Raw genomic sequence first — 27,709 nt, forward strand, 5'->3', positions numbered from 1 at the left:
TGGCTCTTATTTCTGTATTTTATGAATCCCGAGTGATCTGTATTAGAAAACAAACATTATTTGCTAACAGGTAGATTGAATGGATTTCATTGCCTTTGGAATACCATCCTCCTTGAGACTCACCTGGCATCTGCCTTACTATCCTTTAGGCATGAGACCAAAACATTTCTTTTTGCCCAGGCTTTTAACTAGAGGGGAGCCATTTTTTAAATCTGTCTTTATAGACTGGTTCTAGCATGAGGAATGTTTTATGGATATCATCTTAGGCTGCTGAATGGTTTTTATGGCTGTTTTTTTGCCCTGTCATGTTTGGAATGGTTTGTTTTAATATTGTTTTTTATTGTTGTTTTTATGATTTACTGTACTGCTTTTACTTCAGAGCTACCTTGAGCAGGCCTCTAGTGATGGCATAAAAGTTCTCTTAAAAAAGAATTAAATATTAAGGAAATCGTTCCTACACATCATTCTTAATAACCTGTTGCCTTCTCAGACTTAAGAAAAGGAAAGCAAGGGGCTCCCCTTCCCACTCAAGACACAAACAAAACAAACAGGGAAGGTAGCAACACAGTCTAAAATGTATATTGCTCAATCAAAAATGTAATAAATTGACAACAAAGATAAATATATACAATCTATAAGTCAACAATATATGATGCATATGAAAAAATGGGGACCCAATACAGTTTAACACAACTGGGCAAGTTCATTTAAGTAATATGCACTGTATAATAAAGGCAATTTATATACAGTATAACACAAATAAGTTGGTTTGTTTAAAGTAATGTATAGTAACATCAATTTCTAGTCACAAAGGATGTGTCACAGTCTGTGTAGGTGATGCTTCAGGTATGCCAAAAATAAGGTTCATTAAAGAGCCAACGGGGAAAATGCTTGCATCTTCTGATGTTCCCGTTTCACCATGCAAAAACTTCCTCAGGGCATTCAAAGGAAAGCACACCCATGTAAAATGTTTATAGTCAAAGCATTCAATGAAGTAATTCAAACCAACAGAACTGGATACCGCTCCACAGTGGAAGTCTCTCGACGGGCAATCACCGCCTTTACAGGTTTACTTCATGATGTAACTTCAAAATTAAGAACTGGTGAAACTTGACATTTTTTTAAAGGATTCAGGAAAGTGAATGTTTTCCATGTCAATTTGTTTGTTCATTAAAACATTTTTACCACACTTTTCCTCCTTGTGGTTCAAGGTGGTCCATGTCAACTCTGTCTTTCTGTTCGGCCCCTTGCAGCTGCCATTTCGCCTGCAGCACCACAGGAGGACTTTTGAGGATTTTTTAAAAAATTGGCAATTGCTATTGCACTATAGAATTCTAAAATTATAACCATCCATTGCTACAATCTAGTGGATTGTTCCTCTGAAATCCTACCTATTGTTTTTGTAAAAGTCTTCAACTCTTCCAGTTGCAAAGGAACTGCTTGCACCTTTCCTCTTGTATCTCTGTATCTCTGAAATGAAATCAGCTAGAGATTTACTTGTTTAATTTTTAAAAATCTTCTTTTTGAATGGCCTTTTTTAGCATACAGGATCTACTGTAAATTCTCTCTGTGTTGCAGGCATCATTTGGATGTAAAGTAAAATGGCTAAAGTTGACACCCATCACTCCTATTGTGCTGAGCACAGGCTGTCCATGAAGTCTATCAATGATGAGACAGATAAACCTGACAATGGAGTCAGCGGGTAAGAGCTTCTGTCTATTACATTTTTCTCCTAGCTCAGGTATTTTATCTTCACACAAATGCTTTGAAACAGGCTGGAGAGAGAAAAAAAGTGACCAGCCCAAGGTTACCCAGTGAGCTTCACAGCAGAGAGAGGATTTAAAACTGGGTCTTCCCAGTCTGAGACTGCCACTGTAACCACTGCACCATTTCAGTGGAATTTACTAAGTAGGGGGTAGTGGAGGAGGGGAATGAGCCAAAAATCACCATTATGTTGATGGTATGACTTCATTTCTGGGGCAAACCTGGAAGTACTGTCGCACAGTTGAAGGGACGCTATAGCATAAAACCTGCTGTACAACACTGATGATGTGACATCATTTCCAGGTTTGCCTCAGAAATGACATTATATAATCAATATGATGGTTCCCCCATCTCTCCCTCCACCCCATGTCTCCTGCTGGGAGTCAGCCACCCTCTGGCAACTCTCCCCTCCTCCTTTTTTGCTTTTAAAACTAATATTTAAACTGAATTTTTTTTGTTTTTAGGAATGTGAAAGCTTTCTTCCTAATTTGTGATTTTTAAACATTGGTTCTAATAAAGATAGTATACAACTGTTGGATTTTGAAGTTTTTTTCCTAACGAATGAGCACAACTACTTCTGCTTGCACATTTTGATAAAATACAGAATGTGTAAGAAATAAAACATTGCATGATACATATGTGAAAGTAGAATGTTACAAGAGATGTGATAACCCAAGAACGAAATTAATAGCAGTAAAGTTAATTAAGCTTTTCAGACAATATATAATAAATGGACTGATAGGAAGGATAGAAGGCCAAGTTAAAAATATGAATTTTCAGGGAAAGGAATTGTTTGAGGGATTTGGAGGTTAGGTAAGTGGTCAGTCATAGACTCATTGACTGGTCTTGGAGTTAGTTTTTTTGTCCTTTCATCCTCCTGTGAAATGGGAATATTTGCAAGTCTATCTTATTCTCAATAGCTTACTGTGAGAACAAAATAATGCAAACAAAATGTAAAATATTTATGCATTAAAAGTGCTGTCTGGTGAATCAACTGGTTGATTTATCTCTTTACTACCTGCTATATAAAGAATTAGAGAGATTCCTGTAAGAATTTTTCACAGTGCAATCCACACAGAGGTACTCCAGTCTAAGCAGATTCATTTCTGTAGACTCAAACTGGTGTAACTCTGCATAGGATTGCTCTATCAGTTGCTGGATTTCACAGAGGCCCAGAAAGTTGATTGGGCTGATTGAGGCATTACTAGAATGAGAACATTATTTGCTAAAGCGTCTGAGAAATAAGTTGCAGAAAGACATTGCTATTCTTTTGGGCATAGTGGAGACTAGCTGATTTAATTATGTTGGGATATGCTGGTGTGCAGCAAGGGGCGATACTCTCCCCATTATTGTTCAACATCTATATGTGCCCCCTTGCCCAGCTGGTGCGATGTTTCGGACTTGGGTGTCACCAATATGCGGATGACACCCACCTATATCTGTTGATGGACGGCCGGCCTGGATCAGCCGCAGATGTCCTGGAGCGTGCTTTTGAAGCCGTGGCTGGATGGTTGAGGCAAAGTTGGCTGAAGTTAAACCCTGGGAAAATGGAGATCCTGTACTTGAGTCGCAGAAACATAGATTCGGGACCTCGGCTTCCTTTACTCAATGGGGCAGTGCTTACACTGGCCCCAAGAGTTAGGAGCCTGGGGGTGATCTTGGATGCCTCCCTGACCATGGAGGCCCAGGTCGCTGCAGTTACCAGGTCTTCCTTTTTCTATCTTTGACAGACCAGGCAGCTTGCTCCTTATCTTTCACCACGTGACTTGACTACAGTGGTCCAGGCAATGGTCACATCTAGGTTAGACTACTGTAACATGCTCTACGCTGGGCTTCCCTTGAACCTGATCCAGCAATTACAGCTGGTGCAGAATGCAGTGGCATGGGTCATCACCGGAACACCAAGGTGTGTACACAACGCCGGTATTGCACCAGCTGTACTGGTTACCAGTGGAGTACCGAATCAGTTTCAAGGTTTTGGTATTAACCTATAAAGCCCTGTGTGGACTGGGACCGGCGTATCTGCGGGACTGCCTCTCCCCATATGAATCCCAGAAGACTCTTCGCTCCAATGGTAAACATCTGTTGAAGGTCCCTGGTTCTAGGGAGGCCCACCTGGCATCGACCAGGGCCAGTGCTTTTTCGGTCCTGGCCCCAGCCTGGTGGAATGCTCTGTCTTAATGAGATCAGGACCCGGCAGGACTTGTTATCTTTCTGCCAGGCCTGTAAGACGGAGCTGTCCCGCCAGGCATATGGTTGATGCTAGGCAGAGCCCCCCTATTTGGTTGAGTATGGACTGGGCCCTCCCCACTAGTGACATCTTCATCTGTTGAATACTTCCAGATGCTCTGATGCTGACTAAAGCGTTATGCCCTGTGCCTATGTATAGTACATTTTACTGTGCCGCTGTGTATATATGTGTGTGTGTGTGTGTGTATATATATATATATTGTGATCTGCCCTGAGCCTGCTGGCGTAGGGAGGGTGGAATACAAATCTAATAAATTAAATTAAATTAATTTAGTAAACTCTTATATATTGTACTTAAACTGCTGTTCTTTTCTTTTAAGGATTTCTGTCATGACCTATGCTGGATACAGATAAGCAATTTGAACTATAAAAGATCACCTGTAAAAACAACCCATTAATGTACTTCTTAGCTAAGCAAAATGTGTCCTTTCCCCCCACACCCAAAGCCAATTGTAGTATCAGTTGTGATTTTAAGGTTGTTGGTTCTGATTCCAAATGAATATTTGATATTTTATTAAGTATTGTTCTCAGTCTTGGTCATTTGGAATGGCTGTGGCAGAAAATTTAATACATAAATACATAGATAATGCCTCTATTAGTAGGTTCTGTCCAGCAAAACCCCCATTGACCTCAAGGGATGCAGAACTCAGGCAGAAGATGATTAACGTACTGCGTTTTTCATAGCGTCACTTGTGACAGTAATAGCATTTGTGATTGAGGACGGAATGCATGTTCTGCAACAGTTCTCTAATTGGAGGGGCTCAAGGAATAGCAAATGACCATCGGAAAGGACTGAATTTGTTGCGCTTTTTTATTGTTTGCTTTCGAAGGAACCACTCGCCGTGTGAGGAGGACACATCTTCTGAATTGCAAGGAGTCATTTCCATGGAGACAGGGGGTCTGTCTGAATCTCGAAGGAGCTCTTTCACAGGCAGTGGAGCAATAGCTAGGTAAGTGTCATTTACAACATGTCAGGGTGGCGACCTTGGGCAAGGTTATTGGTATCTTGTCTTGGAAGCAAAGGGATGGGATGGATAGAGCCAATATAGCCAAGGAATTTGGTTGATATGGGGCTAAAATAAAACACTAAGTGAAGGACAAGGTGACCTTGATTCTGAACCTTTAGTACATTTTCTAGAGGTGCTATGCTGGTTAAGACAGAATGAGAAATGAAGGCATGATCCTTTTAACTCAGTGAGGGAACATAAAGGTGAGGGTGAAATCCTGACTTCACTGGCAAGACCTCTATCAAAGCTATAAGGTCATATTTTTAGCTGGTTAACAAGAGTCCAGCTCGCATTTCAAAAGCTTCCTAGGGTGTGGTGAGCCATGACCATGAAGGCAAAAGATACTGTGGAGTTCACCATGTCTTCATCTAAAACATGGCTGTGTGAAATACTACTGAGCCTCTACTGGATAATCTTATTTTCCTCAATATTTTGTGTATCTTGTGGGGATCTGCCATATATTGGATTCTACTTTGTAAATATTGGCATGTAATAATTCCTTCTGAAAAATATTGTGTTGGCTCCCTCTTGAAGATTTCTTTATACGGTGTTATAATTTGGACAAAAGCAGGAACATTCACTTACTTCACTTTAGCAAAGGATAGCCGTCATTCTTTTAAAAAGTGATGAATGTTTTACTACTGTGGTTGAGGAATGAAGAACTTCTGTCCACAAAATAGTTTTGTCTCTGAAGTAGCAATGGCAAGCAGAGATTTTGAAATCTCTTGTTGAATCGCTTTTGGGCTTATTCCTGCTATGAACACACTTATTCACACCTTCAGCACAGGGTGGGAAAGGGAACTTGTTTGTTTTACTAGTCCTGTCTCACTTCCTTTCACTTGATATAAAGCGTGGATGTGGCAAATGTACTCACTTCCCTAAACATACACACAGATTTTTATCCCATTTTTTTTTTAAAGTAAAGATTGCCAAGTGATGTGCGGAATGAGGTGAGTGTACTAAGTGTACACATATGTTCAGTTCACATAGTTTGATGAAACTGTGAATAGATGTACAGTGATGCTGCTATTACCACAGCGGTTGGTATATTCAAAGCTAACTATTCTGAACTATTTGTTGGTTAAGTTTGTCCTGGTCAATAGTTCCTTCAGTTGTAAAAAGATATAAGTGTGTGCTAATTGCAAGTTTCCTCCTCTCATAATGAATTTCTGGGACCATTAATGATTAAGGCAACATCATTCCATTGTCTATCATAATAATTCTATTGATGCAAGCTACTAATGTTATGATGATTGTTTACACAGTCTAGCAAGATTTTCTTTCTTCATCCATGCTGCTTTCACACCAAGGATTTCCCATGTTCCAGCCACCTGACTGGTGTGGGGTTTTGTCATGATGCCACATGACGTCATTCTCTATTTGTGCACACTGTTAATAGCCCATTCTTTCCACAAAAAGAAATCTGTAAAAAAAAAAACCATGAAAAAACAGTATTTCCTGAGTAGGACGCTATCAGCACAAGCAATTCCTTGTGTCTGAAGGGGAAACGGTGTAATTGCAGGACTTCAGTGAAGTGCTAGTCAGTTGTTCTTTTCGTTTGTTGATGACCACAAACTTACTGTCCCTGGCAACATTAGCATAATAGAAGATAATTGCCTTGCTTTTAGACAGAGGGGATGGGATTGTGGGAAGCTCTTCAAATACAAGATTTTTAAAAAGGTTGTTAAGGATATTGCATTATTGTTATCCAGCGTTATTCATGCTTTAAAAAAAAAAAAGAGAATCGCCCCACTGCTCAGGGAGGGGTGAGGGATCATTGGAGGTATCTGCAAATAACGTGGAGGTTTTTAACTTTTTAAAAAAACAAGTTATTTCTGTGCATTGTGTTACCCATGTTCCTCACAATAAAAAAAGTTAAAATAAGATGGGTGGAGACTCTTGTAGGTCATGTGAGAACTGAGCAGGTGTGATTTGATGCACATCAGGTGTGGAAGGGAAACCACTACTAAAAAAAGAGAGAAAATGGATTACTATGGACAGTTTGGAATCTCAGTTGCAAGGGCAATTTCATGCAGGATCACATCAGCAACCAGAGTCCCATGGAAACTCACCCTGGTGTGGAAGCAGCCCATGTGAGGCATCGGAGATCTTCTGGGGAAAGGAAAGATGAGAAAACCCGAAGGATCTTCAGAGCTACATGTACTTTTAGAGATGTGGGAAAGGGGGCGAATAAGTAGGGGTGGCCGCAAGGGGCAGAACAAAAGGGAAGAAGTATCTGAGCAGAGGAGTGATTCTTTAACAGGAATGCTAACAGCTAAGCTGATCTTCTGATGAAAGATAAATCAGCCCACGTGACACTTTCCTTGTTTCAGATTATCACAGTTCATCATATCACTGACCTCCTGGGCAAGAAGACATTTGCATCATGAAGATGAAAGACCTGACTCTTTCCTCGAGCGCATCCGAGGGCCAGAGCTCAAAGATGTTTCCAGTAGAGAAAGCAACACCAACTCTGAAGAGCCAGGCCAACTGAAAAAGTAAGAGGAGACAAATGCACTGGGAGAACATTTGTTCTGGATGTCATGCTTAAGAATAGCATGGTTTCTAATGGAAACAGAGTGCAGTACTGAAAGATACTCTTCAGCCACTGTGTGCAATTCAGAGAATTTTCCTGTTGCTTACAGTGGGATAGAGATTGCTGATGTCATGTACTATGGTCTCAAGTTCATGAGAATAGTCTTGCGTAAGTTTGTCCATTCAGTCATATCTGTTTTGTGCTCTTGAGCAAGTGGTTGATGGTCAGCATGTTCCTGAGGGCTGCCCAGTGCCCACATGCCCATGTAATGCAATGCCGCTAGGCTGCTCCCAAAGCACTTCCACAGGACAGCTGTGCTCAAGAGCCAGGCTAGTAATGAAAGCCCCACTTGCTTACAAACTCTCCCTGTCCTCTGCCACTGCTTCAACAAACATACACCCATTCCTTGAGAAGTGACACCAGAAAGGCAGTGGGACCTGGTGAGGGCCGCACCCGCAGCCCCCGGCACTCAGGATTGGCCCACCAAGTCTCAGAGAGGCAGTTCCTTAGAGGAAAGTGGGGGTAGGTTCTGTAATGAGTGACAGGAATGCATTTGGAAACCACAGGAGAGGCTGAAAGGCCCTTTGGGTGTGATGGGAGAGATTAATGTGCACCAGCAAGTGGTGGCTCTACTGAAACACACCACTGCATCGTGAAGATGTGAGGAGAATGCAGGGTGGACCTCAGAGCCATACTCCAGTCCTGGGATGATGCCCCTAGACTGGAATGATGGCTTGTGGGACCAGAAAAACTGCTCCAAGGCACATCATCCTATGCCCTGTGCCAGATTTCCCAAGCCCATCTCTGCCTCCACAGACAGCAAAAAGGAGGGTGGTCTGGCCTACTGGAGGAGAAATGCCAGAGGTCACAGGATGTGGTTCGACATCCCCCACTCCTGGCATCAACATTGTCCCCCACATGCAACGGTCTTCTGCCTGGCTTATCAGATGCCAGCAGCTCTGTCTGTTGGAGATTGAAAGTCCTCCGTGGCACCCCCTCAACCGCACTAGACATACATGTGCCAGAAATGGCTTAGGGAGCCAACTAACATGTGCCCCACCCCTAACATGTCCCCTGGGTACTGGCGCAGGGACTTAACCACACTTATGCCCGCACTTGAGCATGGGCAGGGGGCTGAAGTAGAGCAGTGCTGCGACTGGGCGCCATCATGGGGGGTGGGTGGGTTGTGCTGGTGTAAGTCCAGGATACCTTAGTCGGCTCCCTGTGCACTTTCAACCCCTCTTCTTCTAGAACCAACAGGGTTGGCAGGCAGGCAGCCCAGCTTGAAACACAGATGACCTATAATACATGGCAACAGCTGCGATGTGTATTCTACAGGGGGAAGACAATCTTCCATATTCCACGCCAAAGAATAATAATAAAAATGAAATAAATATGGACAGATAGGCCACCTTTGCAAAATGTACTCTCCTTTCAAGATTTAAGCATGTAAAAGCAATTTTACGAGAGGCAGTTGAGGGACAGGAGAAGGTAACCATGAGAGATCTGAGAGGAGGGTGAGGTTCTAAATGCCCCTCTGCTGATCCTGGAAACTTGCCCCGATCTTTCATGTCTCTTGAATTTCCCCTATACATTGCTCCATTTTTTCCAAGGGTTTGTAAGTGTCTCTAATACATTCAAATTGTCACGTATATCCGACTTCATGCTTGTGCTGAATGCTCCCAGGCCATGCTGTTGCTCATGTTATTTGGTCTTGTAGAAAGTTGATACAATGCTTATTCACTCAGATATGTATTACTACATTTTCAGTATCTTTATATAAACAAGCCAGTTGACAAAGCTCTGTCACACTATTGCGTGACCGGGACACAAAACCCAGAGGTAGAAAGCAGTCCTTATGTGGGGGGAATCACCAGTATCCCAGTTGAAGGAGGCCCCAAAACAGGATTCAGCACCCCATTAACCGAGGCAGAAATGTTGGCAAAGTAAAAAGAGTTTATTAGAGTAAAAGGACCCAAATGAACTGATGCACCGCAGATATCTCTGAGCATGCATGCCATGCAGGGCATGCCCACTAGCTTATATACCTTCTTACAATCTGAGACATCAGAAAGGCTATTTAGAATATCAATATAAAAATATAAAATATAAAAATATAGAATATCAATATAAAAATATAAAAATGCAAATTTATCTATTCAGAGAATTCTAAAAGATTGACAGGCAGTATGATCTGCTAAGTGTTACACTTGACCCCCCTTATGGCACCTCTTGTTATCTTTTTGCGTACCAAGAGGGGTACATCTGAGATACAATAAGGGGAGTGCTGGGGAATCAAAGCCACAACATTCAGACACTCTCGAGGCCATCTTCTGTTGTAAATCATGGCACTCCGGAACATTCCATCTCCCACAATCTTTGGCTGAATTGCTAATTTAGCAAGGCCATTATATGAAGGTGAAAAGAAGGGCAAAGGGAAGGAGGCATCCAAGACTCATCCCAGAATGCCTTGCAAGAGAATCAAAGTTTTAGTTAAAGTCACAACTAAAAGAGTTTGGGTAAAATCTATATAGCTTTTAAAAAATTCTTTATCATTCACCTTTTGTTTTCCCTTTTATTAGAGCATGACTGACATTGATTCTTTTATGGGAAAAAGCTGCACTTGGAGCATTGTTATAGACAATGCAAAAACTACACTTCACCCAGAGTTCCGAACACTGCCTAGGCAAATGCTGGGAGATTTGGAGAGCAGTGCCTGGGGAGAGTGGTGTCTGTGGAGGATGTGACTTCACTTCCCAGTGATGCGCTAGGGATTTTTTCTAATCTCTATGATAAAGGACATAGATACTAGAGGAAATTTCTAGAGTGTCATAATGGAAGCATTTTTTTATCCTGCCTCTCAATTTGTTGAGGTCAGGAGATTGTGACTAGTGGCAGCGAATTCCCCACTGGGCCTGGGCAATTGGGTAGACCTCAAAAGCCATCCCCTGATCTCACTGATAGGAATTACATAGGAAGATAAAGTGTGTCTCTGTGCACAGAAAATAGAGAGAGACATTGTACATCCTGTCCAGAAGGCTCAGAAGGCCTTGCCATATACAAACTCTCTGTCACACACACAGCCTGCCCCAACAACAATAGTTTGCTAGCTGTAACGGTCTCGTTCAGTTTACATAAAGAGCACATCTATGACTTAGAGATGTCACAGTGCACCGCACCAATCCACTAGAGATAAGGAGATTTAACAGGGTGGCTTGTGAAGATGTATCAACTCTAGTTTCTTACACTAACATATATTTGAAGGCGGCATGCAGAAGCAGGGACATCTTTTACTTGTGCTTCTGCTAACACCTGCTGTCCAAATTGACCGTCAAATACCCAGCTTTCTTTGCTAAAGTGAAAGATCAGCAGCATTACTGCCGTGTCTCTTATCTACATCAGGTATGAGTGAATTTTGCAGCAACAGTAGATGTATCTGTTTACTCTCCAGCAGTCTTGGCTGTATGCCTGTAAAGATGGACTGGGATGGTGTGAATAACATTTAGCATAGCAGCCAAGTGGCTGCAAAGCTATAAATAGGCAGATCCTCAATGGTGAAGCATGAATGTGCCTGAGAGGAGGCGTGTTCCAGACATCTAGACTTGGTCACATGCATGTATGGTCTGCCCAAGAACTGAGGCAACTGCTTTCCTTGACAGTTACGCAAAGGGACTTAGAGCTGTGGTCAAAGCTGACCTCTCTAATCTTTTCAGCATATAGGAAGGACTAACGATTCAATCTATGGCAGCGTGAAAGCCCAGGTTTTTGCATGCAAGGCAAAGTATTTTATGCATCCAGGGTTTTTATGTTGTCATTTTATTTATTTATGTGTTCATTTAATTAATTTGCTGTAGTCACTGGGCTCTGGCCAGATTTAATGTCAACTACTCCAACAACACCAATGAAGAGTAAGTACACTGCTGAGCCCCTGTGTCTTGCCTGCTCCCCTTCTTACCTCCCCTTTGCAAAACACACTGCTGACACCTAAGAGTCAGAGCTAAGCTACAAGTGACGCCTGACACAGGTTGGACACTTGTCAGCTTCCCTCAAGTTTTGATGGGGAATGTAGGCATCCTGGTCTTGCAGCTGTAATGGAGAGCCAAGCTGTAAAACCAGGACGCCTACCTTTTCCATCAAAACTTGAGGGAAGCTGACAAGTGTCCAACCTGTGTGTCACTTGTAGCTTGGCTCTTAGATTCTTTACTTGTCTCCTTTGAAACCCTCTTGCAGCTCTATGGCCCTTTGCAAAAGCAAAAGCTTCTCCTTATAGATCATGAGCTACACTTTTCCTTCGTAGGAGGTTGCTAGTAGTGATGCTGACTTGGAATTTCCCTGCCGTAGTACTCGAAAGCTTGCATTTCATGTCTTCTTTCAAATCCCAATTTTCTGGCAACGTGGCTGGCTGAGTTTGTGCAGTTAATTCCAGATCTGTGCATAGGTATGTTTACAGGTAAAATCCATACTTCCTTTGGCATGTTTTAATATCTTGCACAGCCACCCACTTCAGGATTCCCTCACCACCTATCTTTTCAAACAGCAGTAGCTGATTCTCTTATTTATTAACTTTAGAAGGTTCTCACTTTGGCAGTGTTCGTTCTGTTTCTTCAGCTGAGCATAAAGTGCTGCTCTAAGACTATCCCAAATGTCTCGGATGGGGCAAAACTAGACATCATAAGTGGCAAGAGTCAGGTGGGTGGGTGTCCAACCCAACTCACAGTTTTATGTATGAACTGGGAAATTCACCTTAAAAGTGCTCCAGTGCTCTGGAGGTGGGGAGGAGGGGTTTCCCGCCCATCCCGTGCCATTTTCACCAGCAGAAATGGCCCTGTTTACCCCAGAATGCAGCTCTCTCCACAATTACCCCAAATGGCAGAACTAGATATAGCCTATTCCTGAACTGTTCAGAGTATCTTTTCAAAGTAGTTTGTTAGAAAGAAGTAAACAATCTGTGGCTCTTCCAGCACTAATTTAACACTGACTTGCTTCTGGATATGGGAGAACTGCACAACAATTCCATTCATAAACCAGTGATAAAGTGCCTGCGCAAATGTACCCTTAGGCATTTAAACATGACATCTGAGCTGAAAACTTGTTGTATGTAATGCATGGGGAAGTCACAGGGCTAGGGAAGGTTCTGAAGAGCTACACCTACCTATATGTTACTCACAATTGTGTCTAACTACAGGCCAACAGCTTCAGGAAAGGGGTTCAGAGTGGAGACACGGTAGCTGGGGAGGATACTTAACCCCTTTTCCTGCCTGTCACTTCTTCACTTCAAATTTTTCTCCTGTTGCATTTCCCATGCAGAGTTCCAGATATGTGCTTGCCTCTGCTTAATTATAGTCATTCTTCTTGTTGCCATCCAGGGAAACACCAGCAGGGGATAACAATATGGAGCATTTGAATGTGCAGCTCCCAGACCTGTTTTTTTTTTTCCGAGAAGGGATGCTAATGGTGTGTACATAGGAGCATGATCAAAGCAATATTAGGGAAATGACACAGGGAAAGAAAGAGACAGAAAAATGAGAAAATGCTAATTAAAAAAATAATTTTTATTGAGCACAGCAGGAGACAGAAATGCAAGGCCGTGAGACAAAGTTCAGTATATAATAAAGAGGGATGAAACAATTTCTGCTGGAAGTGGTCATGGTAACTAGATGTGCCCATCCATTGCTGTTTCTACATGGACCCACCCAGTGTCTAGTGCCCATAGGGTTGCCAACCCTTGGGTGGGGCCTGGAGTTCTCTCAGAATTACAGCTGATCTCCAGACTACAGAGATCAATTCTGCTGGAGAAAATGGCTGCTTTGGAGGGTGGACTCTGTGGTATTATGCACCCTGCTCTATGGTATTATACCCTGCTGAGGTCTCTCCCCTCTCCAAACTCCATCCTCCCCAGGCTCCACTCCCCAGTTCTCCATGAATTTCCCATCCTGGAGCTGGCAACCCTATGTCCTCTAGAAGAGGGACAGAAAGCGAGCAAGGATGGGGTTGGGCAGTGGTTGCAGAGTGCAAAGTTAGTGTCATGCTGGCCAGACAGAGAGGGGAAGGAGGAGGGGCAAAAGGGAGGGGACAAGAGCACTGGGGGGCGGGGCTAGTGGCAGGTTTCAGGGGACTGCGTGGAGCCTGCGGGGTAACTGAAGGGGACTGGAAGGAAAAGGGATATACATGGCCCAGTGCTGAGGGACTTCCTGCATGGGGGAGTGGGAGAGACAGGGTGCTTTGTTCATGAGAAAGGGGGAAAGTTCTGGAGCAGGGTTTCAAAAGAAAAAGCAGGATGGTTGGGGGGGGGCTAGTAAGGTACCAGAGGAGGGAAGAGAGCAAGACAGAGCCAGGGAGAGGAGGGGGTGAGGAAGTTGGTGGGGGGAGGGTGACAGAGATGATGGAGAGGGGGAGAAAGATTTGTACGTGGCTTGATCCTGATGCATTGTCAAGAGTCATGGTGGTGGGTGGAGAGTTCTATTTACAAGTTCTTTTCCTTTCAGAACCCCTTGTGAAATCTGTGTTTATACATTCTTACTGGTGTTGATGGGGGGATGGGGAAAATAGGGCTCTGGGGTTTCTTACAAGCACATCTAGTGCTTCTTCACTCATCTGCATCAAGCCTATAACTCGTTCCTAAATACCCTGAACCTAAATCTATTCTTGGGACTTAAAGGGGCAGTCCTAAGCATCCTGGCATGTATCCAGACATGCAGCTCCGACAACTTGAGGGCTTCCGCCAATTCCTCCTGCTGCTGCCTCCCATTGAGCTTCCTGAAATGTCATTTCTGACGCTTGAAATATCATGACCCTACCGACCCAGTCAGTTACTGCCCAATTTTGAACCTCCCGTTCCTGGACAAGGTGATTGAGCAGGCAGTGGTAGAGCAGCTGCAGGTCTTCCTGAATGATTCCTCATCCCTAGATCCTTTCCAGTCTGGTTTCCATCCAGGTCATGGGACAGACATTACTGGTTGCCCTGATGGATGATCTCTGTGGACAGCTGGATCAAGGCGGGTCGGCGCTGCTGATATTGTTAGATCTATCAGCAGCATTTGACATGGTCGAGCATGACCTGTTGATCGGCCTTGCCGATGTGGGGATTCGAGGGACAGCCTTGCAGTGGTTTGTCTCTTTTCTCCATGGTCGGGGACAGAGGGTGGCACTAGGGGAGAAGTTGTCATCCCGCCACCCGTTGGTGTGTGGTGTCCCTCAAGGGGCAATACTCTCCCCCCTGCTATTTAACGTATATATGTGCCTCCTCGCCCAGCTGGTACGGACTTTTGGACTTGGGTGCCATCAATATGCAGATGACACCTAATTGTATCTGATGATGGACAGCCAGCCCAACTCTGCCCCAGACGTCCTGGAACATGCCTTTGGAGCTGTGACTGGATGGTTGAAGCAGAGTCAGCTGAGACAGAATCCCTCGAAGATGGAGGTCCTGCACGTGGGTCTAGGGTCCATGGGTATGGGACTCCGGCTCCCCGCTCTTGATGGAGCACCACTTACACTGGTGTCGAGAGTGAGGAGCCTGGGGGTGGTCCTGGATGCTTCCCTGTCTATGGAGGCACAGATCGCAGCGGTTTTTCGATCCTCATTTTTCTATCTAAGACAGGCTCGACAACTTGTCCCTTACTTATTGACCCATGACCTTACAACAGTGATCCAGGCAATGGTCACTTCCAGATTAGACTACTGTAACTCGCTCTATGCAGGGCTTCCCTTGGGCTTGATCCGGAAACTGCAGCTGGTTCAGAATGCAGCTGCAGGAGTGATTGCCAGAGCTCCAATCATGGCACATATAACACCCATCCTCCAGCAGCTGCACTGGTTACCGGTGGAGTACTGGGTCCAGTTCAAGGTTCTGGTGCTGACCTAAAAAGCCCTGTGCAGACTGGGCCCAGCATACCTTCGGGGCTGCCTCTCCCCATATGTTCCTTGGAGGTCGCTTTGGTCAGCTAATAAGCACTTGCTGATGGTCCCTGGCCCCAGGGAGGTCCACCTGGCCTCTACCAGAGCCAGGGCCTTTTCGGTCCTGGCTCCAACCTGGTGGAATTCTCTGTTTGAAGAGACTAGGGCTCAGCAGGATTTGTTATCTTTCTGCCGGGCCTGCAAGACGGAGATGTTCCGCCAGGCATTTGGTGGGGGCTAGGTTGTCCTCTCACCGGCCATACCACTGAGGACCATCCACCACCCATGCAGGAGCTCATAAGTGTGACGCAGGGCATGATGCAAGAGCCAAGCCCTATGTCTAAAATGCTGTATTTTAATATTTATATCCGCCAATTGAGAAGTTTTAATTGTATATGGAATAGTGTTTTAATTTTTTTTGTTTTTATTGTTTTTAAACTTTATGTAAAAATTGTATGTTGTTACACTGCCCTGAGCCTGTCTGATGGGGAAGGAGGTCTAGAAATGTAATAAAATAAATAAATGAATTAAACTGCCCTGTACTATTTTTTGTGTTGGGCCATTGCAGCATACAGCTGATGCCACACAGTGACAATGAGCACTGAGGAAGGGAGAACATAAAGTTCATTACCTTTTAAGAGGGAAGAAGAATCGCTAAGCCCAGAAGCTTCAGCCTGGATCTGATGCAGCTAATATAAGGAAAATGCCAGTTGTGCAGCACAACCCTGTGCATATCTGCTTGGAAATACGTGGCGCTGAGTTCAATGGCACTTATTCCCAAGTAAATAAGCGCAGGATTTCAGCTGTAATGTTCATTTTGGATTTTAAGTCTGCCTATAATTAATTAAGGGAGAAAATTTTGGCATTGGGCTTGATTTACAAGTATGCTGGGGGATTAGATCCCCCCCCCAAAGAATCAAGCAGTATGTAATTGTTTTATTTAAAATCTTCGTGATTGTTGCAAGCAGGTTCATAAAGCATGGACAAAGCTCTTGCCAAACCAGCCATCTGTCTCTAAGGCGCTGTCTGCCTGATATTTCTGACCTTTGTGTTCAATGTGTGAGTAGCTGCTTCTAGTCTACCTGTACTGGGTCTTCGTGTTTAGACTGAGCTATAGGCAAGCCAGTAACAATGCTGAGTTCATTACACAGAAAGAAGGAAGAAAATAAAGAGGTTAAAGAGGAAAAAAAGGAAGAAGAAAAGAAAGAGGAGAAAAAAGAGGAAAAGAAAGAGGAGAAAAAGGATAATAAAAAAAAGGAACCAGAGTAAGTATAAGCTAGAATGATTGTATCTTTGCAACACACTTCCTCTCCTACAGAATGCCAATACAGATGCAGCAAAAGTGACCCATTCATTGACACTCAGGTGTATACTCAGGGGACTCCCCAGATATGCTGAAAAATATTACTTCCTGCATTAGATATAAAAAACACCCCATATGCTCATTTCCCTTGAAATGTTGAAAGCAGTTAAATTTCAGTTAAAGAAAAGGGGGAGGGATTTGGAAAATTGCTTCACAAGCCTATCGGAGTTTATGGTACCCTGGAAGGGGAGACGTGGGTTCAAGGTATGACAATTTCAAAATAGTTCATCCACTTTCCCCAATATTTTGCATGTGCCCACAGTGTGTGGCTCAATGCCAATCACAAACACAGCAAAACAGGCAATCCACAGACAAGACAGAGGTTCTTGCATACTCAGGGGACTCTTCAAGTACACAGGAAAACATTCAAAAGAAAAAAAGGGAGGAAAGCTCACTGAGTTCTAGAGCCTGGAATGCTGAGAGAAGCCAAGCGGCAATTAAAAAAGCAAAGGGGGCAGAGGGGGAAATTGGCCTACCCAAGCCCCTGGGAGGATATAGAATCCAGGAAGATTGGGAAGTGTAATTTTTTAACAATTTATCTCTGCTGCATAATTTCTCATAGCCACCCAGCTTGTTCTCTCTAGTAGTAGACTTCCCCCATCCATTAGGCTCATTGCTGACCCAACTGGCCCCAGGAACTGGAAGGGATTTGCACAACAGGCCACCAGTTTTGCAACAGCCGACTTCCGAGGCTGCTGAGGCTGATAGTTGTTGCTCACCCATAAAAGTTTATTGTCACCTTGGCCAGTCTCTGACATAACCCATCTCACAGGGTTGTTTTGAGGATTCAGTGGAAGAGGGGGAAACCAAGTACACTCTTCTGAGCCACGGGTAAAAATATGCCATTAACAAGAGCATCTTTCTATATAGCATGAAGAGAAGGGATGTAAAAAGCACTCTAAAGGGAAATTAACATAGATACACCAAGGAGTGTGTTGCAAAGATTACATCCTAAGTGTGTATTTTGGCCTATGAATGCTGAACAAGGGTTAAGCAATAGAAGTAGTAATGTGCTTTGTGTACTTGTACTAAGCTTGTAGTAAAAGTAGTTCTAAGTGGCTGAACAGTAACCATCGTTAAGAGAATATCTGAATGTCTCCTTCCTGATCTTTAATTTACTAGCAGGGGTTTAAAAGCAGCTTAAGGCACAGCGTTGTGCTCTTTCTGGGAAGGAGGGGGGAAAGAGCAGTTCCTGTAGATCTCTGCTTGTTTGGCCCCCAGGAATTTCTTCTGGTTTTCTTAGGCCTGTAATACCAAATGCTGGCAAAGATCGATAGAGTACTTTCTGATGAAGGTCTGTTGAAACGGGGGTGCAATGTATGTATTGCCCAAACAGAAGGCAATCTGCTGTGAAGCCGTGTCCTGTTCCAGCTTCAGTGTATTGGGGAATACTCTAGATTTAAGCACATGATTAATTCATTATTGCCTTGCTGATGAATGAGGAGGCAAACTTGCCTGTTCCAATTTGAGAACATGTCTGTGGCTGCTGTATTGAACCAGACTACGTACCTCAGTACCACTCAGTATTCTTAATCAACGGCGCCCACTGTGATCTGCTAAAAGGAAATATGATCACTTGCGAAGATGGAGGATTTCTGTGATCAGTGGTCTTTCACGTGCATTCACCTGTATGTTTTTCCTTTTTAGGAAGAAGAAAGACATTTTTGTGATGGATCCTTCAAGCAACCTATATTACCAGTGGCTGTCAGTCATTGCAATACCAGTATTTTATAACTGGTATATGTTAATATGTAGGTAAGAATTATTCCTTAATTTGTACTCTCGCTATAACTGTTAGTTTCAGTTGTCCTCTTTGAACCCTTTATCATAGCTATTGGATATGCTCAAAAGACTCAATAGTTCTAATGTTCTAAATTCATATTCACTGTATGGCCATTTTTCATTGTATCTTACAATTTTAAAAACTTTGGTTGCATCTGACAAAGACAGCTGTGGCTCTCAAAAGCTTGTGCTACAATAAAGTTTTAAAAGTGCTGCTGGACTCTTTACTATTTTGCAACCACAGACTAACATGGCTAACTCCTTTGGTTGCAACGTTTCCTTTTAAATCTTCCGACAGACAGACAATGAATGTACACAAGAATCAGCTATAGCGTTGATGTTTTGACACCATTCCCTGGCCCCCACAATGTATTCTTATAGATGTGATAGCAGAGAAACTTAAGGCACAGCAGGAAGAACAGCCAGAGATCGCTCTTAGCCGAGCTGTGAGAGACATTATTGGGCCTGCTGGGGAAACCCTTCATTTCAGATGCTGAAATGACTCCTTAGACTAGGGCTCTTTCTTTCTACTCCAAAATATTGCCATGAATTAATCTACCTCAATAAACTGTAAGTTATATCTTTTCTACAATTTGATTGCCTGAGGATTGCACATTGGGGAAAATGCTTCTAAGTAACTCTGCTACCAAATGAAATATAACTATTTCTAATAAAACGAACCCTTGTCCAAAGTCCAGTCTTATCACTAAGAACCAAGCCCTCTCACCTCAGATAATCCCTCTAACTTTATCCCTAACCCAATCACTGAGCAAATTGTATTCCTAAATGTAACTGCAACAGTAATTGCAACTTTATTCTCTAACATCAATCAACACAAACTCTAATTTTATGCTCATTATTAGACTAGCCGTTATACTGCCAGTGAAGAACAGCATCTTACTTCAGATTTTATCCTGTTCCTACCACTAATCCCAGCTTCATTCCCAATTTTTACCTTAATACGTGTAAATTTTCCATACAGAGCAAACAGTAGTTTCTGGAGCCGTTTTAAACTAGGAAAATGTGGTGTAGGCTTAGCCCTCTCATAGGGTTAACCAACCTCTAGATGGGACCTGGAAATCTCCCAAAATTACAACTGATCTGCAGACAACACAGATCAGTTCTCCTGGAGAAAATGGCTACTTTGATGGGTGGACTGTATGACATTGTACCCTGCAGAAATCCTCCCCTCCCCAGGCTCCACCCTGAAAATCTCCATCAGTTTCCCAATGTGGAGGTTACAATCTTACCTCCTCATGCTATGGTCCCACTCTGAACCAGGCCCCTTATATACTTGGTAAGAGAAGGAACTCACAGCCTATCACCTGCTTAGCTTCCTTCTAATATCACATGGCTTATCTCTGTGATCTTGGTCTCTTATTTCATACAAAATGCCACAGCTTTTCCTCTCAATATATCATGTGAGGCTAGCAAACATCATATTCTTACTTTACTTTATTAATATCATTTGTTATGCTTTTCTTTTTGCCCATCATATATTCTCAGGAATGCCCTTCTTTCCTACAACTCGGTTATTTTCTTCTTGAAGTAAACAATCCAAAACAAATACATTAGTCTTTTAAGAAAGAAAGGTTTGCAGTGTTATGCCTGTAACTCTTAAATCCTTGTATTTGTCTTTGTGAAGCTGAAGTTGCACAATTTTGCCAGCTCTAATTTGCAGCTAGCTGTCTGCACACAACAGCCTGTAGGTGCCATCTGGTGGCTTCAGTGCAGCAGCAGCCCACAGGCCATGATTTACCAGACTTATTGTGGAGCGCGCGCACACACACACAGGGTTATTTTAAGAATAAAATGGAGTAGGGAAGAATGTTGCACTGGGGTCCCCACTGGGGAGAAAAGTGGCATATAAATGAAGTCAATAGACAATAAAAGTCTGGTCACAATTCAGTCAATGTTAAGGATTTGTAAACCCTCTTGGTTTCTATGGAGAGGCTGGCACATGTTTAAACACCTCCCATCAAAATAAATGGGAATGAAAAATTCTTAACTTGTCTGTGACTAGATTGTACTGTAGTATCACTAAAATATTTTTTCCTGAATATACCATCCCAAATGAGGGATACCTTCAGTTTTTAATATTGCTAGGCAATATTGCTCTAGGAAGCGTAAGATGGACGCTCAGCACAGAGAGGCTATGGTGAACAGATTATTTTACATGTCTTGAGCGCAAGTCAGCTGAACTGGAATTGAATGAATGAAATGGGATTCACAGAGAAGCAATCTCCTACACACAATAGGGGCAGATGAGGCCTGATCATTACAGGCTGAAAATAGATGGGTCTCTCTCCTTCCCTGCCACACCCTTTCTTGTTTGCTCTTGACCTGCTTTCCTTTCTTCACCCACTTAGGGTCTTTTCCTTTGCAGCTCCCTGGGCTTGCAAAAGCATTTTCACCTATTAGTAAAAGAATTTCCTTTAAGCTCCTTGTGAAGATCCACCTATTTAATACTTGCCTGAACAACTCTACCATCCCTTTCCCAGCTGTTTTTCTGCCACCTCTGTCTGCTAATCCATTCTCATTGTCATTTGTTGACCTTCCTCCCAATCCCTCTTGTACAGCCACAGTAACTTCTACATAGTCAAATCATAGCATACTGTGGACAATGGGCTGATACTGTTTGTTGCCTTTCATTCATTCCGTCTCAGCCTCCTTACATATGGAGTGTCACAACAATATCAAAGCCACTCATCAGTGTATCATATCCTTTCATTTGGATTGCCAATTATCCCAAATACATTTTTTACTTACAACATTTTCCTGTCCTTCACCCCCAAAACGCAGAGAACTATACATGGTCCCACCTTTATCCCCGCAGTAACCCGGTGAGATCAGTTAGGCTGAGACATACATAGTGCTGTGAATATGACTGTTAAAAAAAGTGCAACTGGAATAAAATCACCTGCATATTTTTAGTGTACAACTGGAATCCAATCTTCTATTTTTTTGTGCTTGTTCAGAGCCTGTTTTGATGAACTTCAAATGGACCACATGATGCTCTGGTTCATTTTGGACTATTCTGCTGATATTATCTACGTCTTGGACACTTTTGTCAGGTTTAGAACAGGTGGGTTGATTTGAGCAAATGTCAACTGTTGAATTATACTAATAGAATTAATCTATTGTTCATCAACCATACTTGACCAAAAGAGAAGTATCGGTGACTTCAGTGGAATCTGTGGAAATAATTCCTTGCCTAAGACAGGCATATATATCCAGTGAACTGTTGTGCAGTCTTGTTCCACACATTCAAACGATGGCATTGCTGGCTGCTTAAAACAAACAGATGTGGCAAGCATTACTAATTTTGTAGATTTCAGTAGAAATGGATCAGAATGAATGACTGTACAATTATTGTTTACCTTGTGTAAACCTAATACTCCAAAAACAATCTTAAGAGGAAGCTATTTTTGAATACCTGAGAAACGAATGCTGGTCATCAAGAGAAAGTATTATGTCTCAGGGCTTAAGATGCACATTTCCAGGGCTGTGATGTTTGTATTTAGAAACATATAATCCATTTTCTGATGTTGGTATTTCAGTATTTAAAAATCTATTTTTAATTTTTTAAAGGTTTCCTTGAACAAGGATTACTCGTTCGAGATGAAAAGAAGTTAAGACAATATTATCAAGAAACTTTACAGTTCAAATTGGACTTACTATCACTTTTCCCAACAGATATACTTTATTTAAAATTTGGATTGAACTACCCTGAATTGCGGTTTAACCGCCTTCTGAGGCTTTCTAGGCTATTTGAGTTTTTTGACCGTACTGAAACAAGAACAAACTACCCAAATATATTTCGTATTGGGAACCTTGTCTTGTACATTCTAATCATTATCCACTGGAATGCCTGTATATATTATGCCATTTCAAAGCAAATTGGGTTTGGTACAGACACCTGGGTCTATCCCAATGTGTCCATTCCAGAACATGGACGTCTATCTAGAAAGTATATTTATAGTTTGTATTGGTCAACGTTGACACTGACAACCATTGGGGAAACTCCCCCTCCGGTGAAAGATGAAGAGTTTCTGTTTGTGGTCATTGACTTTCTAGTGGGTGTGCTCATCTTTGCTACCATTGTCGGCAATGTGGGCTCTATGATTTCTAACATGAATGCCTCTAGGACGGAGTTCCAGGGCAAGGTTGACGCTATCAAACAGTACATGCACTTCCGAAAGGTCTCGAAAGACTTGGAAGCCAGAGTTATTAAATGGTTTGATTACCTGTGGACCAACAAGAAAACAGTGGAAGAGAGGGAAGTTCTGAAGTACCTTCCTGACAAACTGAGAGCTGAAATTGCCATAAACGTCCACTTGGATACACTAAGAAAAGTGCGTATCTTCCAGGATTGTGAAGCAGGCCTCCTTATTGAGCTGGTGTTGAAACTAAGACCTACAGTCTTCAGTCCTGGAGATTATATCTGTAAGAAAGGTGACATTGGGAGAGAAATGTATATTATCAAAGAAGGGAAATTAGCTGTTGTGGCTGATGACGGGGTGACGCAATTTGTGGTCCTAAGCGATGGCAGCTATTTTGGGGAAATCAGCATCTTAAACATTAAAGGCAGCAAATCTGGTAACAGGAGAACAGCCAATATCAGGAGCATAGGATATTCCGATCTATTTTGCTTGTCTAAAGATGACCTGATGGAAGCGCTCACTGAGTACCCGGATGCTAAACAAGCACTGGAAGAAAAAGGACGGCAAATTTTGATGAAAGACAACTTAATTGATGAAGAAGCAGCCAAAGCAGGAGCTGACCCCAAAGACTTGGAAGAGAAAATAGATAAACTTGAAGTAGTTCTAGACAGTCTCCAGACGAGGTTTGCTAGACTCCTAGCAGAGTTCACTGCTAGTCAAACCAAAGTAAAGCAGAGACTTGTAAAAGTGGAGAACAAAGTAAAGAAATATGGAAGTGGTACCCTGTCAGGGGACGAGGCGGAAAAGGCTTAGCAGGAAATAAAGAACTGAATACTCTTTGATCTTCATTCTGCACATTAGAGAAGGAGAAAGAGAAAGAGAGATGAACACATGCAAATATGTAAACATGGTTATTTTTATATGGATCAAAACTATGTGTTTGTAGAGTTTTAAAGGAAATCGGTACATTTTATGATATTTTTAGAAAGAGATATTTGCTTATCCATTCTTTGTTCTGTTTGTACTGGTACAGTCATGCGGCACTATCAGCTCTCCTTGAAGGTAACTTCTGTGGGTCTGGCCACATTTACCATATTATCACTTTTTTGCTGCTGATTCTTGTGTACATTAATAATCTGATGAAACAGATCCATACATAAAACTATGCTAGTTTCATATTTTCTACCTTGATGTCATAGCTGCCTCTCAGTGGATACAATGCATGGTCTTTTACAGTAATTCATTCTGTTCACTTCAAAGAAAATAGATTTGTAAAGACAACGGTAATAATATTTGCAGACTTTAGCCCTGTGATTGAAATATTCCTGTACTTCTATTGCCACATTCAAGATCATGTGTTTTGGTTTCGATGTACTCTGGCCAATGATTTACTCTCAGGTATGTGCATAACTGACATAGTCAAGCTGCTGGGGAAGTGCACTTGCCACATTTTGTTCAGACGTACACCCGTCTTTCCAGGACTCATTTCATAGCATAAAGAGCATGGCCACTGTCTTGCCAATTAACCCCCCTAGTTTCTGTGGGATGACTGGCATTGCGCTTCAACATCTCCAAGACTGCCGTCATGGGAAACTGGTTCTGTCCATGTGCAGCAGAATCTGGCTGTGCACAGTATTGACCGGATAATACCTGTACCATCAGCAATGCAGCTCCTCTTTCTTCTTGGAGCAGGTTTTCAACTTTAGAAAATTGCATTGTGGGTTTTTAAAGTAAAACACCAAACAAACTTTTAATTACACAAATGATACCGTAAACAATGGAAGGCTTGAAGCATGGGGGAAGAGGCAAAATGGACCAATGCACAAATTGGTCACAAGTATGTCTGTTATTTGTTATGTGGTGGTGGGGAAAGGTAAGCTCCCTTCAGTAGATAAAAAGCCCCCATGCCAGCTCCTTAGATATATCTGTATATACCCTCAATTTAATATATGAGAGTGAACTGTGTATTTTGTAGGCTTTTATTTATTTATATGATACATTTCTCTCCTTCCTCCAAGGAGCTCAGGGTGGCATATATCATTCTTTCTTCCTCCATTTTATTCTCAAAAAAGCAGTCATGTGTGGTAGATTAGGCTGAGAGGGAGTAACTGGCCCAAGGTCTCCCAGGAAGCTTCCCTGGCTGAGAGGACTGAAACTTGGGTCTCCTAGATCCTAGCTCGACAGTCTCACCTCTGTGCTGTGCTAGTGGTCTCTGTTTGCTCTCCCATATTATTACTAGACAATGAAATCTCTCTCTCTCTCTCTTCAGATCTCCATCTTGTATCCCCTAAATAAAAATCTTGCAATGTTATGTGTGTTGGAGATAATCAATTTTAATAGATATGGTTATCTTGGCAAGATTCTTGGGGGGAAACATAGAACTGCAGAATCAATTAACATGGCCCCAATCCTAGGCACATTACTCATGTGCAAGCCCCTCAAACCATAGGACTTACTTATTAATAGAGATGGGCACGATCACCATTATGATTGAAAAATACCCACGATAATGGTGATTGCGCAATCGGGACCCAGCGAATCGGTTCTGTCCACGGCGACTGATCCAGCGTTCAGGGGGGGGGGCTTGATCTGATGGGCCATCGGGATCTGATCGGAGAGCCAGACACTCGGGTGCCAATAATCTATTCCCCTAGCAACGGAGCCAGGGGAATGCCTGAGCTGTATTTGCCCTCCTTCTGTCGCCCTGGAAAACCAAATGGAAGCCCAGCTTTCCTTGATTAGCAGGGCTTCCTTCTAACCACGGAGCAGCAACCCAGTGGAGGGAGGGGGAAGGGGGTGTTCTGAAGCCAAGGGCACTCCACGTTTTTTGCTGTTTTAAAAAACAGGGCTTTGTAGGAGGAATGGGTGTTTTTCTGTCTGTCACTCTCTGTTTTTAACCTGTTTTTAAAACACTGTATTTTGTGGGAAAACCTCATTCACGGCTCTGTGTGTGTGTTTAAAACATGCTTTTGGAAGACTGGCTGCTTGCTTTTAAAATTGGGTGGGGAGGAATGGAGGATTCTGTCCCTGCTTTTTTAAAAAAGCTGGCTGAAACATGTTGACGGGATGTCTCTCTCTCTTTATTTGGAGAGGCAGGGACGGGTTAAAAACTGCCCCCCTCTGCTCTAAGTGTGTGTGTGTGAATCAGGGCCAGATCGACAGGGGGGCAGGGGGGGTAGTCTGCCCCCAGCGCCGCCAAAGAGGGGATGCCGGGCACAGTTGCCAGCCCCAGGAGCGTGCCTGGGGAAAGTTGAACGACACGGGTAGCCTCCCAGCCACCTGCGCAGCCTTTTGCCTTTCCCGCAGGACAAGGGATGGCCGGCTTGTGGGAAAAGCAAAAGGCAGCGCGGGTGACTGGGAGGCCGCCTGTGCTGTTTGTCTCTCCCTAGGACAAGGGGTGCGCGGGCAACCCAGCCGCCCCTTGTCCTGGGGAAAGGCAAAAGGCAGCGCAGGTGGCTGGGAGGCTGCCCGTGCCGTTTGTCTTTCCCCAGGACAAGGAGCACATGGGCAAGCCGGCTGCCCCTTGTCCTGGGGAAAGGCAAAAGGCAGCGTGGGTGTCTGGGAGGCTGCCCGTGCCATTCGCCTTTCCCCAGGACAAGGGGCGCACAGGCAAGCCGGCTGCCCCTTGTCTTGCAGGGCAGGTGAATGGCGCAGACAGCCTCTGAGCCACTTGAGCTGCTGCCAGCTATGCAGCGCGCCGGGACAGCCGGCTTGCTGCGTGGGCGGGGGGGGGGGGACCCAGGAGTGTGCACGCTTAAGAGCCTGACTACGGTTGCCCTGGGCGCTGGCAACCGTAGATCCGGCCCTGGTGTGAATGTCCCCTCTCTGAGGGGAGGCGGCTCATTGCCGGGTTAAAAACTCCGCCCCCTCTGCTGTGTGTGTGTGTGTGAACGTCCCCTCCCTGAGGGGAGGCGGCTCGTCGCCGTCTCCCCATGCCAGCCGGGACTGGCAGCCGCTGCCACCACCCACCTTCCCACATAGCTGGGAATAGCAGCCCCCGCTTTGGCCTCCCCGATCCCCAACCCACGGATTGGAAACGGGAGATGACAGGTGTGCATCAGTGATTTGGGGTCGTCGCTGGTGCGGATCCACAAACAGCTTGATTGGCAGTTTTTTTGGGATCGTGCCCACCTCTACTTATGAATATACATGTTTAGGATTGGGATGTATGGGCCCATATTATGTGCTTAAAGGTAGACAAAGGACTCTATTTGTATCTTATTAGCACTGATATTTTCATCCCCCTGCATAGAGTTTTCTAGCTTTATAACTGAAGAACAGTAGTTTAGCTTCAAGAGCATAAATCTCATTGAAACAAAATCTCTGCAAGGAGATTCTGATGAACTTCGGTTTTTTGTTTCAAATTATCAGCTGCTAGTGAAAGGTAGTACAGGTTATATTTTATAAGGGTGCGTGAAATCTTCCATTTGTGAGTCTTTTTACTGAACTCTTAGATAGTTCATAGGTATGCTGAAACCAATCCTTTTAGAAAGTTATAATCCTTTGGAACTGTAAAAAAGAAAAACCCTAGCAGCTGGCATTGTACCCAGAAGACAGTAGTATGACAATGCCAATATTATAAAACACCCTCCATAAGCTCACCTCTAAGGAAGATTCAGAAAAGTGGCTAAGCACAGACAGTGCAGTATGGCAATTTACCTTTAAGTTTATAAAGACATGAATTCCTAGCACTGGAGGTGAAAGTAAACCTGATCCCCCTTATATGGGGAAAGGGTCAGAACATCCCAAGGCTGCTGTAGAAAAGGGGAAGCCAGAAGGCTACCTGGGGCACAGCACCAAGACCAGTGACTAATGCCTCTTCTAGCTGATGTCTGCTTCCCGTTGGCCTGGACAGACTGTCTTGATAGAGCTGCCACCATCCAAATATTTACAGCTTACCTGCTTCCTCATAGACAGGAAAGCCACTCAGGCGACTCTTCTCCAAGAT

General features: G+C 43.5%; 1 protein-coding gene across 2 annotated transcripts; it reads left to right on the forward strand.

Annotated features, from left to right (window-relative positions):
- Positions 1 to 1,601: 1,601 nt before the first annotated feature.
- On the forward strand, positions 1,602 to 23,574 carry CNGA3 (cyclic nucleotide gated channel subunit alpha 3). 2 transcript variants are annotated; one of them, XM_054974337.1, is made up of 8 exons: positions 1,602 to 1,702; positions 4,845 to 4,964; positions 7,355 to 7,519; positions 11,412 to 11,465; positions 16,605 to 16,718; positions 18,464 to 18,571; positions 21,577 to 21,683; positions 22,190 to 23,574. In XM_054974337.1, exons 1-8 carry the CDS (start codon positions 1,602 to 1,604, stop codon positions 23,572 to 23,574), a joined length of 2,154 nt encoding a protein of 717 aa, XP_054830312.1. The 2 variants fall into 2 exon arrangements, with proteins under 2 accessions (XP_054830312.1, XP_054830313.1); XM_054974338.1 differs by lacking the exons at positions 11,412 to 11,465; positions 16,605 to 16,718.
- The last annotated feature ends 4,135 nt before the right edge of the window (positions 23,575 to 27,709 follow it).

This window comes from Eublepharis macularius, chromosome 3, assembly GCF_028583425.1.
Source record: "Eublepharis macularius isolate TG4126 chromosome 3, MPM_Emac_v1.0, whole genome shotgun sequence".
NCBI lineage: Eukaryota > Metazoa > Chordata > Lepidosauria > Squamata > Eublepharidae > Eublepharis > Eublepharis macularius.